Here is a 19,973-nt window from a genome sequence, read left to right as displayed (position 1 = left end):
TACGATAACACAGGAAAAAAGTATTGAACACACTAACTGAGACTCATCTAATACTTAGTGGAGAAGCCTTTGTTTGCAGTGACAGCTTCCAGAAGCTTCTTGTATGTTTGAACTAATGGCCCACACTGCTCAGGTGTGATTTTGGCCCATTCCTCTGCACAGATTGTCTTTAAATCTGGAATATTCTTTGGTGCCCTCTGGTGAACCCTTTTCTTTACTTCTTTCCACAAATGTTCAGTTGGATTGAAGTCAGGTGATTGACTAGGCCGTTCTAACAGATTGATTTTCTTTTTTGAAACCATTTGAGAGTCAACTTTGCCGTGTGCTTTGGGTGGTTGTCCTGCTGGAAGGTCCAGCCACGTCTCATCTTCATCATCCTGGTGGATGGCAGCAGATTCAGATCAAGAATTTCCCCAGACATGGCTCCATTCATTGCTCCGTCAATTATATGAAGTTTGCCAACACCATGAGATGAGAAACAACCCCATGCCATGATGCTTCCACCTCCAAACTTTACTGTTGGTGTAGTGTTTTTTGGCTGATGTGCAGAGCCATTTCTCCTCCAAACATGGTCTGTAGTATGACAGCCCAAAAGTTCAGTTTTGGTCTCATCTGACCAGACAACATTCTCCCAGTATTCTACAGGCTTGTCAAGATGCTGTTTAGCAAACTTTAAACCAGCTTCAACATGCCTTTTCTTGAGGAATGGAGTCTTGCGGGCTGAGCGTCCATAGAGGCCATGGCAGTGGAGTGCATTGCCTATTGTTTTCTCTGTAACAATTGTACCTGCTGCCTCCAAGTCTTTCTGGAGCACTTTCAGGGTGGTCCTTGGCTGGTTGAGTCCTCTTCTGACTATCTTTCTGACTCCCTGGTCAGAAATCTTCAAGGAGCTTCTGTGCGTGGCCTGTTGATGGTAAGGTGGTGCTTCTTCCACTTGTGAATAATGGCCCCAACGGTGCTGACTGGAATATTCAGGAGCTTTGATATAAGTCTGTAACCAGTTCCATTCTGATGCTGAGCAACAATCAGGTTGTGAATGTCTTCAGAGAGCTCTTTGCCTTTACCCATCATGAGGTGTGTGGTATTTAACTGCTTGGTGAAAAAAACACCTTTTTTATAGGACCATCAATTTGCTCTAGCCCAGCTGATGTTGGTTTGCACTAATTGAAAGTTCAAGTAATAATTACTGACAGATTTCAGGTGGTATGGTGCATTTCCTTGCCAAAGTATACAGCCTTTCCATGGTGTGTTCAATACTTTTTTCTTGTGTTATCGTACTTAATTCACCATAATCATTATTTATGGACCTGAACGTTGTGATTTCTTTTCATGTGTGGATTCTTTGAGTTAATACCAATGTCTGGTAGAAATTTTGTTTGAATTGCAGCTTTGGAAATAAATGTGATAAGAAAAAAGTTGACGCGTTCAATACTTATTTATTTATCTGCTTGGTGGAAAATGGACTTTGGTGTCGTCACATTGTCGTCATATCGTCAGGATGTTGTCACGATAATGTTGCGCTCTCGCCTGATGGCAGTTATCACATCCTTCGATTTTTCTGACTTAGGCGGTGTGAGGAGCTCGACTGGATCCAGGTGTGGATAAACCCGTCGCTGGTTTTTGGTGAAGGGCACAGAGGGACCACAGAGGTCAGAGACCAGCTGGGTCACTCTCAAATAAAACCACCTCTGGCTGTTTCCATGTTTCACACATTTCTCTGCTAATGAGTCTGACAGGAGGGAGAAAGGAGAGGAGAGGGGGAGGAGAGGAGAGGGTGGGAGGGGGTGAGTTAAAGAGGAGGAGGAGCAGCGTGTCAGAGCTCAGATGGAGGTTTTTCCTCCCGCTGAGGAGACTCTGACGGCATGACGACGACTTCCTGAGAGAGGGAGTGAGACTGAGAGAGGGAGAGACATCCTCCCTTCAGTTTCCACGGTGACGGCATCCCTCCATCCTCCTCTTCCTCCTCCTCCTCTAACATCCTCTCTGTGTCCGGCTGCTGTCGGCTCCTCGCTGTCGTCAGGATGGGAGATAAAGGAACGAGGTAAGACCCAGACGCTTTTCTGTTCGTGCTTCATTTTGATCTGCTGCTGCTGCTGCTGCTGCTGCTGTGGCATCCTCACACACACACACAGAGCATGAGAGCAGAGTGTGTGTGTGTGTGTGTGTGTGTGTGTGTGATCTGGCAGCACACCGTGTCGTTGGGACATTACATAACGCTCTGTGAGGACCTCCAGCTCTGACGTCTCCGAGCAGAACAGCCCAGGTGCTTTTATTTTTCACTCTGTTACGCTTTTATTTTGATAGTGCAGAAAAACAGGAAACAGAGAAGGTTCTGCAGAGATCTATTAACTCTTCATCTGAGCATGACGTCAGTGAATAACCAGTTTAAAGTCACCAGCTGCTTCAGATTGAACAACCAGAGTCAGGACGTTTCCTCTGATCCAGATTTCCTTCAACCTGCTGGGCTGTCTGAGTTAGAATAAGGCGAATTGTTGTCCTCATTTCTTCAAAGAGGGAGTGTGCTCAGTCTTAATGTTGTCCCTCTCGTGCTCCCGTAGTATGTCCACATGATTTACAGCTCCATAGAAATCTCTGTTTTTCTACCCGGTGTTTCAGCACTCCTTGACTTTGTTTAAGCTGCTGTCTCTTTAAGACTCCCCCGCTCAACAAACCCCCTTCTCTCTGATTGGCCAGCCCTTTGGAGGCCTTTCAGGGGGCGGAGCAACATGCAAACCTTGGTGTTTGAGGCCCATCCCTTCAACATGTCACAAACTAATTAGGAGGTCCTAATGTGATGACCTCATCATTACAGCGAGGTGTTTAACCTCACAGTGTCATCAGACCTGCAGTGTGTGTGTGTGTGTGTGTGTGTGTGTGTGTGTGTGTGTGTGTGTGTGTGTGTGTGTGTGTGTGATGTCAGAGTCATGTGAGGTGAACACAGCGAGCACTCAGAGGAAGTCTCCCTGTGTTGGTACCGTGACGGGGACAGTGTCCCAAAATGAGCTCGCCGTCCTCGGCGTGTCGACGTTTCTGATGCCGTGGAGTCCGAGCGGCGTTTCACACACCGCCTGGGGAGGGAACATGAACTTTCTGTGTGAGTGTGTGAGTGTGTGAGTCTGTGGGCTGAATGATGCGAGTGTGTGGTGTCAGGAGAATATTAATGAGCTGAGGGGGACCTGTCGGACATACAGAGCAGCTCACACACACTCCTCCATAACAAACCTCCTCCACACACTCCTGCTTTCAGAGAACACACACTCCAAACTGCTTCAGACAGACAGAGCAGAGCCACTCACAGGTTAGCTCAGGTGAGCAGGAGACAAAAACACACACTGTTAAAAATGTAGGTTTCAGCATCCGTATTTTAAGTCTGAGCGAACATCAGATCCCGATCCCAGAATCTGGAGAAAGCCTTCGCCCCTTCTCGTCTCCATCAGGACCAGCAGAGGTCAGAGACCTGATGAGACAGCGTCAAACTGAACAGACCTGTTGGACGTCTCCTCAGAGTCTCTCTCTGCAGGGGGTCCACGTGCAGCAGTCAGGTGGTCTCAGGTCTCAGCGTGAGCAGGTTGAGTATCGAGGGAGTCTTCAGGTAGAGCGCTGACACAACAATCACGCATCGACCCAGCAGTGAGTGTTTCCTCTCTGTGGGAGAGTCCCCATCGATCAGACCATCACGGGAGCTCCATTCACCAGACCAGACCTCAGAGTCTAGACCAGGCATGGGCAACGTTTTAATCCGGCCCGCCGAACTTGAAAAAATTAAATGAATAGACCTTGTTAATGTTTTATTTTCCCTGCAATTCTGATGTTTTCCCACTAGATGGCGCACTGTAGAGACATTGGCTTTGTTGAGGTGAAGCGTAGGCCTATTACTCCATGTTTGCACTTTACCCTCTGACCCATCAGCCCTTCTGTAAAGATGAACGGACCTAAGAAAAGGAAAGTGGACAAAACAGATGGAGTGGATCGTCAGCGATGTGTTACTTAAAAAAAAAAAAAAGCTCAGGAACATGTCTGTATAAACCTTCAATGTGAGTTATTGGTCTAATTTTTATATAGAAACGTTCACATTTAACATCAAAACATCACACAAACAATTTTGACACAATCTTTTACTATTTTTTGTTTTTTCGTTTTTAAAGCCAGGACAGAAAAACCATCACCGTTTCCCTGTAATTCAGTTTTTCCGTTTTGGTTTTAAAACAGAAAAACAAAAAAACAAGTCAATTTTTTTGTTTATTTATTTATTTTTTTTTTTTAATTTGTTTTGAAACAGAATAACGAAAGAACGAACCATACACGGATAAAAAAAATCCCATTATAATTCCATTCTCTCATATTCTAATTTTAATTTCAAAACAAAATCAAAACAGCCAAAAATAGACTGTTATTTGTTTTCTGATTTTTGATTTGAAAACTAAAAACGGAAAAACAAGTCGTTATCCGTTTTCCGATTTTGGATTCTAAAACGGATATGGAATGAACGAATGATACCCTGATAGTTACCAAAGCACTCCATCCATCTGCTCCTGGTCCGGCCCCTTTGTCAAATGTTAGAACCCATTGTGGTCCACGAATCAAAAAGTTTGCCCACCCCTGGTCTAGACTTCATTGACTGGGTCCGAACACTCTTATGTAAGGGGCCAGAACCACAGACCATGAGAAATATGGACATCATCTCACTGTATTCTCCATAAAAACTGCTCCCCCTGGTGGCTAACTGTAGTACAAGTTCAAAAACTTTAAAACATAAAAACCCCTGGTAGAAATGTTTCTCACATCATGCTGTGGTGATATGAAGATATTATTGGGTTGCGTTGTGTTAAAGTCCACTTTTTCTGAAAAGTTTATTTTTCATTGGTAATAAGAGGTTAAAAAAGGGTTTTACATTTAATGATGACCATGCCAGGTCTGAAGGAATCAGGTCTGAGTGACCCGGGTGTGTTTGTGATAAACCTGAACCAGAGTCAAACCGTCCAGAGGAGTTTTGTGTCGGCCTACAGCGCGTCTTTACTCTTTCATCTTTTCTTTCTCCGTCAAACAACACATTCCCCAGGAGATCATAAAGTGTGTGTGTGTGTGTGTGTGTGTGTGTGTGTGTGTGTGTGTGTGTGTGTGTGTGTGTGTGTGTGTGTTTGTGTGTGTGTGTGTGCTGCAGCTCTCCTCTGGATGAATCTTTAATCATGTTTACATGTTCTCTCTCTTCCTCTCTGTGTGGTCGGTCTAATAACTCTGAGTGCACTCACGGTGAGGCGTTCAGGGTCCTCCCTGTTTCTATCAGCTCACAGATCACAGGACACGCACCTCATCTACCAGCTAGCAACACTAATGATGCTCTAGGTATGTGTAGTCACACACCAGATCCCTCCTGGCTCTCAGACCTCATCCTGCAGACCTTCCTTTCGTGGAGGGAGATTTGTTCCAGTACCAACAGGCCCGTGGGTTCTGTTCCTGAGGTTACAGACTTATTGGCACTGTTCTTTAGGGTCACGGGCCTGTCAATCCTTTTCCTGAGGTCACAGACCTGTTGGTCCTGTCCTTAAGGTCAAAGAGCTGTAAGTCCTTTTCCTGAGGTCACAGACCTGTTAGTCCTGTTCCTGAGGTCAAAGAGTTGTCAGCCAGTATTCTGAGGTCATATACCTGGTCCTTCCGTTTTTGAGGTCACAGACTAGTTTAGTTCTGTTCCTGAGCTCACAGGCCTGTCAGTTTCTTTCTCTGTTCATTAGGTCACAGATCTGCTAGTTCTGTTCATGAGGTCAAAGAGCTGTCTATCCTTTTTCTAAGGTCACAGACCTGTTGGTCCTGTTCCTAGGATCAAAGAGCTGTCAGTCTTGTTTTTGAGGTCACAGACCTGTTGGATCCGTTCCTGAGGTCACAGATCTGTTTGTTCTGTTTAATAGGTCAAAGAGCTGTCTGTCCTATTTCTAAGGTTGCAGACCTGTAAGTCTTGTTTCTGAGGCCCTGGACCTGGTTGTTCTGTTTCTGAGCTCACAGACTAATTGGTCCTTTTCATGAGGTCAAAGAGCTGTCAGACATTTTTCTGAGGTCATAGACCTGGTCCTTCTGTTTTCTGAGGTCACAGACTAGTTGGTCCCGTTCCTGAGCTCACAGGCCTGTCAGATCCTTTCTCTGAGGCCATTGACCTGTTGGATTTGTTGCTGATGTCACAATTTTGTTGGTCCTGTTCCTAAATTTAAGACCTGTTGGTTCCGTTCCTGAGCTCACAGACCTGTCAGTCCTTTTTCTGAGGTCATTGACCGGTTAGATCTGTTCCCTAATGTCACAGTTTTGTTGGTTTATATTCTAAGGTTAAGACCTGTTGGTTCTGTTGGTTTTGTTCGTGAGGTCAAAGAGCTGTCTGTCCTATCTCTAAGGTCACAGACATGTCAGTCTTGTTTCCGAGGTCACAGATTAGTTGGTCCTGTTCCTGAGGTCACTGACCTGTTGTCTTTTTTCTGAGGTCATTGACCTGTTGGATCTGTTAATGAGGTGTGTATCATATTTTTTTAAATACTTTTTCCTCTACTAAAGAGAAAACCTACTTCCCCTTGTTCCCACACAGGCTTTGGTTCCTGTGCTCTGATTGGTTGAAGGTGCCTCAGGTGTCAGGTTTTGTTTCATTTGGTTCAGGCTTTGGTTTAAGTGTCAGGTTTTGGTTCATTTGGTTCAGGTTTTGGTTCTGGTGTCAGGTGCAGGTTGTGGCTGCAGGCTGTTGGTGAAGCTGTGCTGTGGTGCAGAGCGAGGCTGATCTCTGGCTGCTCTGTGTGTGATCCTCGATGTCAGTGAGGGAAGAATCAGCTCTGATCGTCTCAGAGGAGCGTCAGCTGTGAGAGGTGACGGGTTGTCGGAGGCGGAGTGTGACGGATGGACTCTGGCATTATTTATTGGATGTTTTGAAGTTTGATTTGTGATCTGAGATCACCGAGCGTTCAGATTTAATCAGACTAATTGCTCAGAGACGATGGTGAGCAGGTAATCGCCTGCTGAGCGAGCTCCCAAGGGTCCCGGCGGTTTCTGGAAACACGGCGTCCTGATGCTGCTGATTGATGAAGATCCACTCAGGAGGAAGCTGAAAGCTAATGGAGCCACAGCGGCTAATTTATGACTACATTAACACGGGGGGAGGAGGGGGGTCCATAATGTCAGGCGGCATTAGACAGACGCCAGAGACAGGAAGCTGCTGATGAGGATGAGGATGAGGAGGATGCTAATTTCTTTAAAGCAGGCTCTGTTTGACTGTTCGCATCATTTATTCACATCACAAATTAGTTCAGCCTCATTTCTCTAAAATCTGTGACTGAAGCTGTGACACACAGTCTTACCAACAGAACCACTGAATCCAGATCTCACAGAATCCTGGTCAGTTTCAGAGTCGACGTACGGGGGACTGGGCCTGTGTGATAAACTGACTCACTGACCTGTTCTCTTTCTGTTTTCAGGGTGTTTAAGAAAGCAAGTCCCAATGGAAAGGTGAGTCCTGACCTCTTTGTGTTCTTCCCGCTCCAAACCTGAAGGGGTCTCACTTCCTGTAACTCTGTTAGCCGTTAACCTGGATCTGCCAGAGCACAAACATAATTTTATTATTTTAGGCCAGTCGTCCACATGAAACTGTAGTTTTACATCACTAAAAACTAAGTTTTCTGAAAACTCTGGATTCATGGTTTCATGTAGATGCCGGAAAACTAAGTTTTTGGTTCGCAACGTCACAACCGAATGGCGGGGGCTCACTCTGATTGGATGGCACTTGTTTTATGTCTGAAAAACGTTACCAAATATGGGTTTGGCGTACCTCGATTGCCCGCTAAAATACAAATTGGGGGATATTTGTTTTTGAAAATGCCCGGCTACATAACAAGGCTTCAATCTCTGGTGAACCGGCTCTGATTGTTCCCCCCTTTAGCTCACCGTCTACCTGGGGAAGAGAGACTTTGTGGACCACGTGGACCTGGTTGAGCCTGTTGGTGAGACCATGTCAGACCTCCGTCAGTTACTCCTGAGTTTGGTCAGTCTAAAAAACTAACAGGCTGTCTTTTGACTCTCCTTCCTGCAGATGGCGTCGTCCTTATTGACCCAGAGTACCTGAAGGAGAGGAAAGGTGAGAAGCTCCTGATGTCTTGGTCTTAAAATCTGAGGCTGGTCTTGAACTCAACGACAACGGTTTCAGGGTGAAATGCAGAAGTTTTGTTGCGTTACAGCCAACCTACAAACTTTTGAAAACGGCCTCTAGAGTGGGATTTTTCTGAAACGCTGCCAACACCGTTGCCGTGTAAACAGTAAGCCGGCATTTTCAGTGGAAACGATGACGTCACACTCTGCTTCATACATACAACAGGACAACAGGACGTTGTTACGATCGTCGCGAACTACCGTGTTGTGCTTGTGCTGCTCAATCTGCTGAATTTGCTGACCGTCTTTTACAAAAAGAGCATCTTTTGCTCCACTTCTGCTCTTAGCATTCACCAATACACCAGATGATCGGCCCAACTCTACTTCAGTGGAGATCTACCAAAAGCTGCTTCTGGACAAGACAGTTATAGCGACGACTGTAGGCCTGGCATGCTAACTACAGCGTCTTCAGTCCCTCTGCTTTTCCATGTAAACGCAGATTTTTTTCACTCGATTTAGTGTTTTTAGATGATATGTTGTCGTGTAAACTGGGCCCCAGTCTATCTCGTGTCTGTCAGTCCAAGACCAATTCGGGACATCTACACCCTGACCCCACTTGGATGTCAATTTGCAGTTCAACATTTAAACATCAGCTTTAATCACTGAAGAAAGATTGTCCAAAGGACGTCCTTTCAACATCATATTTGGACGTTTTATTTTAACATTGGTTTAACACCAAAGTCATATTTTGTTTGTTTCTATTTCCTGTTTCCTGTAGCTTCATTTGGCTCAGCAGCAGCTCTGAAGTGGAAATTTTCAACGCCTTTGTCTGTACGTACAGTTACCATCTGCTGCTGAAAAAAAATCAAATGAAGCTACAGAAAAATGAGCAGGAACAGTCTGACACCCTTTGAAACTGGACTACAGTTAGGCACAGAAACAGGAAGTAGAATGAACACGATAAGAATGACTAAAACGACAACAGTGGCAGCAGCAGAGACAGAGACTGGAGGGATTCTGAATCGAGACCTGGCGTGGACAAAGATTTTTCTTTTTTGGGGGTAGCTCTTATACGAATGTCAGAAAATGACTGGAGTAACAGTCTGCGCCTTCAGGAGATTAAAGTTAGACCTGAGACTGGACTCTGATGGTCCAGGTTCCTCTCTATCCTCTACCTGAGGTGTTCCTCAAGGCTCTGAATGAGATCCTGATCTTTTTAATCTTCCATTAATCTGTTCTGTCACATTAACCCCAAACGTTCAGATCCATCGGACTCTGCAGGTAAACCAGCAGGGATACACCTGTCATGTCATGAGACTAAAAAGGCCTCACCTGGAAGCTCAGAGCTCAGGGACTCTCTCTTTAAAGCATTTGAAGCTTTTTTTTCAGCTGGAGGACATTCAACAGCAATGTGAAAGTCTACTTAAAGACTTACTTATGTAACCGAGTAAGGACTGGGGGGGGCTTCTGGTGCTAGGGGGTTTTGACCAACGACGCCACCTTGGGACTCTCATCCAAAGATTAACGACAGATTTCCTTTTTTATCTACTGACCCTCCAACAGAGGGTTTCCCCTTATGGACACAGGTAAGTTCCACTAATGAAAACAAAGGTGGGTTGTTTGTTAAAAAAAAATATAAATACAGACTTAATTTTTTATTTCACAGTAGAAAAATTGTTCCTTAAAAAAAAAAAAAATATATATATATATATATGTATATATATATATATATATATATATATATATATATATATATATATATAATAAATCATAACAATAATAGATAGGCATCTGCGGCAACACTCAGGGTAAACCAGACACCAAACAGTGTCTGACGGACTTGTCAAGTCAAGCTGAAACAAAACACCAACACTCCTGCTGGCAAATACAAATGTGCCTTAAATTACACAAAAAAAAAAAACAAAAAAAAACAAAACAAAATGGCTGACTATATGAAGCGCCGGACACCTACGGTCCACCAAACCCGTTATGATCACTAAATATTACTGAGAAGCGTCTGTGAACTGTGTCTGGCTGCAAACTGTTACTGAGCGGCGTCTTCCTGCAAACTGAGGGAAAAGAAAAGAAAGAAACTTAACCCAAAACAGAAAGCCAAAAAGGAACACTAATGTAACTTAGACAAAGCAGAACTCTACTTAACCCACAGGGAACGTAAGCTTGACCAAGGAGACTTAACGCTAATGATCTTAACCAAGAATAACAAAACACAAGAAAAGGGACAGAGGAAGAAACAAGGCAAAAAAAACAAAGACAAAAAAAAACAAAGCAAAAGACAAGGCAACAGTGGCAAACTGTAATACAAAACATAACATATTAGCAACTGCCAAAAACATCAGTTTAGCATTCACAATGTGCTAGATGCTACAATCATTTAGTTTCCTCAGCTGTCCACAATCTCAGCACGACACTCCGGTCATCACTGGTCATGTTACTGATCGGTACTTCAAACGTGCTGAACCGCACAGCCACACACACGAACACAGTCCTGGGATTAAAACATTCTTCTTTTTTTAGTTAATAAATCAAAAACCAGCTTCCACAAGGTGATCAGCAGCACAGCTCTTACCTGAGAGAAGAGAGAAAGAGAGGAGCTACGGCAGGCAAATTTTAGAGAGAGGATCAGGAAGCTTTAGCTTAGCATTAGCACTAAGAAGTGAGAGCAAACTGTTTCTGACTTTGTTCATGTGTCAGGATGCTTTTTGTGTTTCCTGTCCTCCTCAGTCTTCGTGACTCTGACCTGTGCGTTCCGGTACGGTCGGGAGGATCTTGACGTCTTGGGGTTGACGTTTCGAAAAGACCTTTTTGTAGCGAACATCCAGGCGTTTCCTCCAGTGCCCGAGGAGAAGAAGAGTCTGACCCGGCTTCAGGAACGTCTGATCAAGAAACTGGGAGAGCACGCTCACCCGTTCACCTTTGAGGTACCGAACCAGACGTGCGAGTGGTATGAATGATGGACAGATGTGTTCCCACGTTAGACTCATTTTCTTCCTGCTGTTCTCAGATTCCTCTGAACCTGCCGTGCTCCGTCACCCTGCAGCCGGGCCCCGAGGACACCGGGAAGGTGAGGCTGCGATGTCTGGAGTCAGCACAGTCTTGATTCTCTGAAAACCTTGACAGAGTTCCTGGGGTTTGAGGGATGTTAGGAGTATTTCCGTTCCCTCTTCATCCTGCTGTGTGGGGAACCTGGAGCGTGGTGACTGAAGGAAACAGGAAATATAGCGTGAGACGGACATCAGAAATGGAGGACAGACTTTTTGTTGTGTTTGCTGCGAGTATTTGTCTGTCTGAGATGTCGCTGAAGTGCTTCTCAAACGTCTCTTTGAGTCATTCACAGACTACTTTGTTTGTCGTTGTCAGGCGTGCGGCGTGGACTTTGAGGTGAAAGCTTTTTGTGCAGAGAACGCTGAAGAAAAGATCCACAAACGGTAAGAGTGTGATCTCCCTGATAGTGACACGTGTGTGCTCCATCAGCGAACAGTCAAGGACCTCTGTGCTGTGTTTGACTTTGCAGGAACTCAGTGCGTCTCGTGATCAGGAAAGTGCAGTATGCTCCAGAGAAACCGGGTCCTCAGCCCACAGCAGAGACCACCAGACAGTTTCTGATGTCGGACAAACCTCTGCACCTGGAGGCCTCTTTGGACAAAGAGGTAACACCTGAGATTCATCAGCTCAGAGGACACTGGTTTTACAGAGAGCACTCTCTGAGCTCTGTTTGTGCTCCTCAGATCTATTACCACGGAGAGCCAATCAGCGTAAACGTCCACGTCACCAACAACACCAACAAGACCGTGAAGAAGATGAAGATCTCAGGTACCTCAGAGCACCTGTTCTCTTAGCCCGTCCCCTCTCTGAGCAGCTGTTAGTCATCAGTAATCTGTCTCCACAGTGCGGCAGTACGCAGACATCTGCCTCTTCAACACCGCTCAGTACAAGTGTCCGGTGGCCACGGAGGAGTCAGAGTGAGTTTCTGGACTGTGCCGGATCATTTCTATTGTGCTGATCTGATCTGATCTGAGTCCTGTCTAACACGTGTTTCTTTGTTTCAGTGACGTTGTGGCTCCCAGTTCAACTTTCTGCAAAGTTTTCACCCTAACTCCGTTTCTGGCCAACAACCGAGAGAAACGAGGTCTGGCGCTGGACGGGAAACTGAAGCATGAAGACACAAACCTGGCCTCCAGCACTCTGTGAGTCCGGCTTCATCCTGTTTCCCTTTCAGGCCGCAGTGACGGCAGCAGGACGTTAGTCAGCAGAGGGAGGAAGAGTTGTTAGGGCAGATCCTGTACGGCCTTCAGGGAACCAGGTGTGATAACAGGAGTCAGTGGACAAGGTTTGTAAAACAAGAGTGGGACAGCTGCAGGAGCTGGGCTGGACGATTAGATTCCTTCATACCAAAGAACAAATTATTAAGATCATTTTAGGTAAGGTTAGTTAAAATAAGGTTAGGTTAACTAGTTTAGGTATAGGTTGGTATAGGTTAGGTTAGTTAAGATTATGTATGGTTAGGTTAGGTAACGTTAGGTTAGTTTGGTAACGTTAGGTTAGGTTAGGTTAGGTTAGGTTAGGTTAGGTTATGTTAGGCTAGGTAAGTTTTGTTAGGTTTGGATTGGTAAATTAGGTTACATTTGGTAAGGTTAGGTTAGGGTAGGTTTATTTGGTTAGGTTTGGTTTGGTTTGGTTAGGTTGGTTAGGTAAAGTTAGGTTAGGTTGGGTAAAGTGAGGTTGGTTTGGTTTGGTTTGGTTTGGTTTGGTTTGGTTGGGTAGGTTAGGTTAGATTTGGTAATGTTAGGTTAGGTTAGGTTGGGGTAGGGTAGGTTAGGTTGGGAAAAGTTAGGTTATTTTTATAAGGTTAGGTTAGGTTAGGTTAGGTTAGGTTAGGTTAGGTTAGGTTAGGTTAGGTTAGGAAAAGTTAGGTTATTTTGGTAAGGTTAGGTTAGGTTAGATTAGGTTAGGTTAGGTTAGATTAGGTTAGGTTAGGTTAGGTTAGGCTAGGTTAGGTTAGGCAAAGTTAGGTTATTTTGGTATGGTTTGGTTTGGTTTTGGTTTGGTTTAGTAAGTTAGGGTTAGATTTGGTAAGGTTAGGTTAGGTTACTAAGCTTAGTTTAGGTCAGACAAGGGAATGTTAGTTAAGGTAAGGTTAAGGGAGGTTGTGTCAGATAGATTTGGTAAGGTTAGCTTGTTAAGCTAAGGCTAGGCTAGTTTTTTTTAAGGTAAATTCTAGTTAAGTGAGGTTGAATTAGGTTACTTACTAAGGTTAAGTTGATGAGTCAAGGTGAGCTCAGTTTAAGTCAATTCAGCATAGTTTAGGTTAGGTAAGTTCAGGTTAAGTTAGTTTCGCCTAAGGTAGTTAAGTTTAGTAGGAAGGAGTTAATTCAGTTTAAGTTATGTTAGGCTGGGTTAGTTTAGGTTTGGTGGTTTAGTTTTGATTAGGTTTGGTAAGCTAAGGTTAGGTTAGATTAAATTAGGTTAATATAGTTCAGTTCAGGCAGTTTAAGTTATGTTGGGTTAAATTTGTTCAGAATAGTAAAGATCAGGCTAATTCAGGTTTAGTTAGGTGAGGTTAGGTGAGGTTAGGAGAGGTTTGTTAGTGGGGGTTCTGGTGCTGGCTAAGAACATTCAGAATGTGGACCCCAGAGGACGTGACCGGCTGCTCTTTTCTGTCTCTTCAGGTTAAGAGAAGGAGCCAACAGGGAGATCCTGGGCATCATCGTGTCCTATAAGGTCAAAGTGAAGCTGGTGGTGTCCCGAGGCGGGTCAGTGGTCTTTGTGTTTAACGAGTTTGACTGCCTCTAAAGATAGAACATGATTTCACACAACACGCCTTGGGCCAGTCTACACAGCGCTTCATATCACAGTCCGTACCTCGCTCTGCACTGCACCGTTAACGCCAGTATATACACCACCTGGCATCTACTTCATATTATACTCTGTCTACAGCGTGGTGTATTACTCCCTGTGCTCTCTGATTTTGACTCTGTGGTAAACCACTCTTCACGCACCACCAGTCACACTCTGACGGTTCAGCAGCTCCTCAGTACGGACGTAGAGATGAGTAGAAGCTCTGTGCTGCTGATGTGACGTTAAAGATGTGTAATGTTTATCGATTTCAGGCTCCTGGGAGATCTGGCGGCCAGGTAACATTTACATCCTGTCATTGACAAACACACAGACTCACCTTCAAACCTCTTTAATAATCCTCTGTTATGCTTCGTGACTCCATTCAAATCAGATCATTTCTCCTTCCAGTGACGTCTCCGTTGAGCTGCCTTTTACGTTAATGCACCCGAAGCCACCGGAGGAATCCCTCTTCAGAGACGGTTAGTCATGTTTACGACACTCTGATGACCCAGCAGTCTGTAAACACCTCGCAGTGACAGTTTATGAGTCACTCGGTGGTTTTCAGTGTCATGGCTTCCAGTGGTGTTGTAGTGCACGTGTCCCTGGATGAAACTATGTTTTAGAGCTGGTCTAATGTTGCAGTTTGGATTTGGATGCAAACGTCAGGTGATCTTGAGCACGTGTTGGTGTTTTTACTGACGTTCTCCCTCTGTCTGTCTCTGTCTCTGCAGCTGCAGACGAAGCTCCAATCGACACAAACCTCATCGAGTTTGACACAAAGTAAGCCGCCGTCTGTGGGTCCGTCCGTCTGTCAGCCTGTCTGTCCGCCTCCCTTCCTGTGTCTGACCTAATTGGCTGGGCTCTGGTTTACGGCCTCGTCGATACTCTGAGAGGTTTTCCTGCTGAAACCGGATCAGCCAGGACTCGTCTCCTGAGTCCGGGCTTTAATGCGTCTTAATGCTGCGGCAGGAAATGGAAACTCGTTCTCACAGCAGCTCTGTGTTTTACTGCTCATCATTTCACGCTCATAGCAGAGCGGTAATTGGAGGGGGGGGGGTTCAGATGATTTCTGCTCACAGTGGAAACATTAAAGACGGGATGATTGCGAATGTTGGGTGTGTGTGTGTGGGAGGGGGTTATCAACTGTTTCAGGGGCTGAGCTGGTAAAAGCTGTGGATGTGGGAGCTGAAATAATCTTTGTCAGCATCAGGATTTTAGAATATAATCAGGATTGGTTCAGGCCCCGCCCATCAGACGTTATCACCCACCCCTATCAGCTGACAGCTCACCATCCAATCAGAAAACAGGAAACTGTTTGTTTCTGTAAACATCTTTACCTCCTCCCAGCTCCTCCTTTGTACTGTGTCTAATTTGATCAGGGTCATATGGATCCTCACTGATGCCTGCTCCGTTCTGGACCCTGGTGCTTTTTGCTGATGCTCTCCCTGCCTCAGGCTTTGATAGAACAGGGCTGTACCACCAAAACTCAAGGGTGATGAAGTGAGACATGCTGTAAATTTTGCGCGATGGAACAGTTGTCATCTTTCAGAAGGTCAGGGTTTGATCCAGACAATTGTACCGAGTCCCTCCGATCTGAGTCCCAAGCGAGTAGCAAGTCATTTGGTCCAAGTCTCAAGTTTTCTAAGTGGGCAAGTCAAGTCAAATCGAGTCAAGTCACAGGTTATATCTCAGGTTTATATCTCGAAGAAAGAAACCTTACCTTCCTAAAGTAAATGTCAGATAAATCCCATCAGATTAATCTGCAGCTCTGCATGGATTAAACCATATATTTCAATATTATAATGGAGAGGTATAATTATATTTTAATAAAGAATAACAGAGTGGACTAAATGCAGCTATAGCTAGAGGAAAAACTTAACAAAGGCTGAATGAGGAGGAATAAAGATTTATGGTGGAGTTATTTCCTCTGCTAACGAGTCACGACTGGATGTTTGTTATGAAGAGTGATAAAGTGATGAAGACGGGGGCTTGCTACCCCTACAGACCCCCATCCCCACCCAGCACTCAAGCATGATCATAATAAGGAAATAAGTAAATACATAAATAACAGAATAGTAAGGTTATAAGAACTTTGTACAACCCCAGAGCATAGACATAGAATTGCAACAATGGATTAATAATAATAATAATAATAAATAGTAGAGTAAATAGAAAATAAAATAAAATAAAATAAAATAAAATAAAATAAAATAAAATAAGATAAAATAAATTAATTGAATTATTTCTCCTCATCTAAAACAGGAATAGCTAGTTTGTAGATGGGTGAGTAATTGTGATTTGGAGCTATTGAAGGAAGTTATTGATTTCAATGGAGAAGGAAGATTATTCCAGTGAGATGAGGCTTTGAACTTAAATGCGAGCTATTTCTTTATAGATTCTTGGATTTTTTTTAAAAAAAGGACTTTTCATATTATGAAGAGAGTATGGGGACTGAAAGGGAACAAGAAACTGTTTGAGGTATGATAGTACATGGGTGAAGCCAATTTAGGGACTCATACATGGAACAGTGGTGGGTTTGGAACGGACATCTCAAAACAAATCTGCATAATGAATTATATAAGGTCGTGAAAGGCTTGAGAGTTGAGTCAGTGGTATTCTGATTAACAATGTCGGCATAGTCAAGAGTTGGAAATAAAAGTTGGGAGCTGATTCTTCTCCTCACTTGGAAAGAGAAACAGTCGATTGACCTATAAAGAAAACCTAAGCAGCCATACAACTTTTTGGAGATGAAGTCAGTATGAGGCTTGAAAGTGAGTTCAGGGTCTATCCAGAGTCCAAGACATTTAAAAACATGAACTTGATTGAGAGGGGTACCATCACAGAAATCAATGGTTAAAACTGGTGATTGAGATAAGCTGTATCTTGTGCCAAACACAATGGAGCATGATTTTTTCATATTTATAACAAGTCTATTGTTCTTGAACCAGTGTTGGACAATGTCAAAATCAAATTGTAAGTTACTCTGAATTTGTTGTATATTAGAGTTAGAATAATAAATTACTGTGTCGTCGGCATACAGGAGAGCTTGGCTAGTTGATATTACAATATAATTATACCTCTCCATTATAATATTGAAATATATGGTTTAATCCATGCAGAGCTGCAGATTAATCTGATGGGATTTTTTTGACATTTACTTTAGGAAGATAAGGTTTCTCTCTTCAAGATATAAACCTGAGATATAACCTGTGACTCGACTCCACAACCTTGTGACTTGAACACAACAGAAAAACTTGAGACTTGCTTGGGACTCGGATCAGAGAGACTGGTACAATTGTCTGGTGTGTGAGAATGAGTAAGCTACTGATGCTTCTTTGCTGTTGCAGCCATCAGCGACTGACTGTTCATAAAAGGATGAATGTGTGTGAATGAATGAAAAGCTCTGTCCAGCCCCCTCCTTGTCCTGCTTTCAGTGTCTGTGTTGCGTCCGGTCAGGACTGTGACCCATCCGTCCAGGGGCTGACCTTCTCTTGTCTTCATCTCTTTCTCCTTCAGTGACGATGACATCATCTTTGAAGACTTCGCCCGCCAGCGGCTCATTGGTGGGAAAGGCGACAAGGATGAAGAGGAGGAGCCAGCGGACTCGCCCAAACTGGAGGACAGATAGAGAGGCAGCACGTCACCGCTGCACCGCTGCTGTTGTTGTTTAGTCGCCGTGTTAGCGTGGAGCTAACAGAGGTCACCTTTAGGTCCAGCCACAGTCTGGACTCCCCTTAGGACGGGCCGTGCCTCGTTTGTGTTCTCGTTCCTGTTCGTCCTCTCTCTGTGTCCTGCCGGATGTTCATGCTAAGGTACCCCAGCCCTGACCTCCCAGGTGTTTTCAGACAGAGCAGCTCTCCACTGGCCGAACAGAGACTGGGACCAGTGGACTCCCCGTTGTAGCAGCGGCTGGTAGCATGCCTCTAACGTCACTTTGTTCTACGTGTTTCCATTAGGGACCTGACTGATTACTTTTCATACGTCTAATCAGACAAACAACAACACTGCCAACTCTGGTTGATGTGGACCAGTCCAGCACCTGAGCCACAGTCTGGACGCCCTCTGACGTCCGTCAGGGGCTGCAGAGCACGAAGACGCACAAAGTCACCCGACAGGAGCTGAGCCTGCCAGCCGAGAGAAACCCCGGCCCTGTGTGCATGAGCCCTTTTAGATCTTTACTGAATTTAATGTCACAAATAATCCTGATTAGGAGAGGAGAGGCTGACAGAAGATGATCACCTGACGTCAGAGCCCGGCTGCTGGTTTCACGTTGTTTCTGTGCAGACACACCTGCAGCAGGTTCCACCTTTAGATTCCACCTTAAGGATCCTCGTTTCCTCTGCCGGCTGGTTTTCACAGAATCAAAGTGAGACCAACAGACGTGTGTGTGAGAAAGGCAATCAATCAAAGTAATTATGGTTAAAAGATCAGTGTAGATTTTTTAAAAAACAGACAGATTGGTCCTTTAATATAGTTAACATGTTTTTAGTGTGTTATTACTGTGTTATTACTGAAAACTGGTTTTTATTTCTAAAAGTTCAACAGTGAGAGCAGCAGGGCCAATGCTGGAGTTTTAATTTGTGCGTGTGTGTGAGTGAGTGTGTGTGTGTGTGTGATTACTGAGACCACTGGATACTCTGAACCATATGCACAGTGGGGAAAATAAGTATTGAACGCGTCATCTTTTTCTCATCACATTTATTTCCAAAGCTCAGTTTAAACGAAATTTCTACCAGGCATTGGTATTAACTCAAATAATCCACACATGAAAAGAAATCACAACGTTCAGGTCCATAAATGTAGTATGTAGTATGACAGCCCAAAAGTTCAGTTTTGGTCTCATCTGACCAGACAACATTCTCCCAGTATTCTACAGGCTTGTCAAGATGCTGTTTAGCAAACTTTAAACCAGCTTCAACATGCCTTGTCTTGAGGAATGGAGTCTTGCGGGCTGAGCGTCCATAGAGGCCATGGCAGTGGAGTGCATTGTCTATTGTTTTCTCTGTAACAATTGTACCTGCTGCCTCCAAGTCTTTCTGGAGCACTTTCAGGGTGGTCCTTGGCTGGTTGAGTTCTCTTCTGACTATCTTTCTGACTCCCTGGTCAGAAATCTTCAAGGAGCTCCTGTGCGTGGCCTGTTGATGGTAAGGTGGTGCTTCTTCCACTTGTGAATAATGGCCCCAACGGTGCTGACTGGAATATTCAGGTGCTTTGATATAAGTCTGTAACCAGTTCCATTCTGATGCTGAGCAACAATCAGGTTGTGAATGTCTTCAGAGAGCTCTTTGCCTTTACCCATCATGAGGTGTGTGGTATTTAACTGCTTGGTGAAAAAAACACCTTTTTTATAGGATCATCAATTTGCTCTAGCCCAGCTGATGTTGGTTTGCACTAATTGGAAGTTCAAGTTATAATTACTGACAGATTTCAGGTGGTATGGTGCATTTCCTGTCCAAAGTATACAGCCTTTCCATGGTGTGTTCAATACTTTTTTCCTGTGTTATCGTACTTAATTCACCATAATCATTATTTATGGACCTGAAGGTTGTGATTTCTTTTCATGTGTGGATTATTTGAGTTAATACCAATGTCTGGTAGAAATTTCGTTTGAATTGCAGCTTTGGAAATAAATGTGATGAGAAAAAAGTTGATGCGTTCCATTCTTGTTTTCCCCACTGTATTAAAAACAGTTTATGTGTGGGTTTTTTCACTGTAGAGCAAAAACAGAGACAGACGACCAAAAACACCCAAATATGTTTTTCACCACTTTGAGCAGGCTTTTAATTTGAAAGGGTCATGATATAACCTGTGTATTCTACTGCATCTTTAAATAAAAGGACGTTTGTAGCAAAGTTTCTGAAGTCTTTTAAAAGTTAAACAGTCAGAGATTGCCTTTAAAAAGATGATCCCTGCAGGCGGCGTTAATCTGTCCTCTAGCGCCCCCTCAAGTCCACAGAGGACGGCTGATTCAAGAGTCTTCAGAGAGGATTTACTCCTTCAGGTCAGCA

General features: G+C 44.2%; 1 protein-coding gene across 1 annotated transcript; it reads left to right on the top strand.

Annotated features, from left to right (window-relative positions):
* The first annotated feature begins 1,880 nt into the window (after positions 1-1,880).
* On the top strand, positions 1,881-18,405 carry arrb1 (arrestin, beta 1). Its single transcript, XM_074678950.1, has 16 exons — positions 1,881-2,041; positions 7,443-7,473; positions 7,904-7,964; positions 8,054-8,098; positions 10,852-11,048; positions 11,132-11,191; positions 11,488-11,555; positions 11,642-11,777; positions 11,856-11,940; positions 12,017-12,089; positions 12,177-12,314; positions 13,797-13,880; positions 14,238-14,261; positions 14,374-14,444; positions 14,697-14,745; positions 17,482-18,405. Exons 1-16 carry the CDS (start codon positions 2,022-2,024, stop codon positions 17,591-17,593), a joined length of 1,254 nt encoding a protein of 417 aa, XP_074535051.1. The 5' UTR covers positions 1,881-2,021; the 3' UTR covers positions 17,594-18,405.
* The last annotated feature ends 1,568 nt before the right edge of the window (positions 18,406-19,973 follow it).

Source organism: Halichoeres trimaculatus, unplaced genomic scaffold (assembly GCF_033239565.1).
Source record: "Halichoeres trimaculatus isolate MK-OKI-2021-1 unplaced genomic scaffold, fHalTri1.1 fHalTri1_scaffold_9, whole genome shotgun sequence".
Taxonomy (NCBI): domain Eukaryota; kingdom Metazoa; phylum Chordata; class Actinopteri; order Labriformes; family Labridae; genus Halichoeres; species Halichoeres trimaculatus.
The sequence above is the reverse complement of the archived record's forward strand: the minus strand, read 5'-3'. Positions and strand labels throughout refer to the sequence as shown.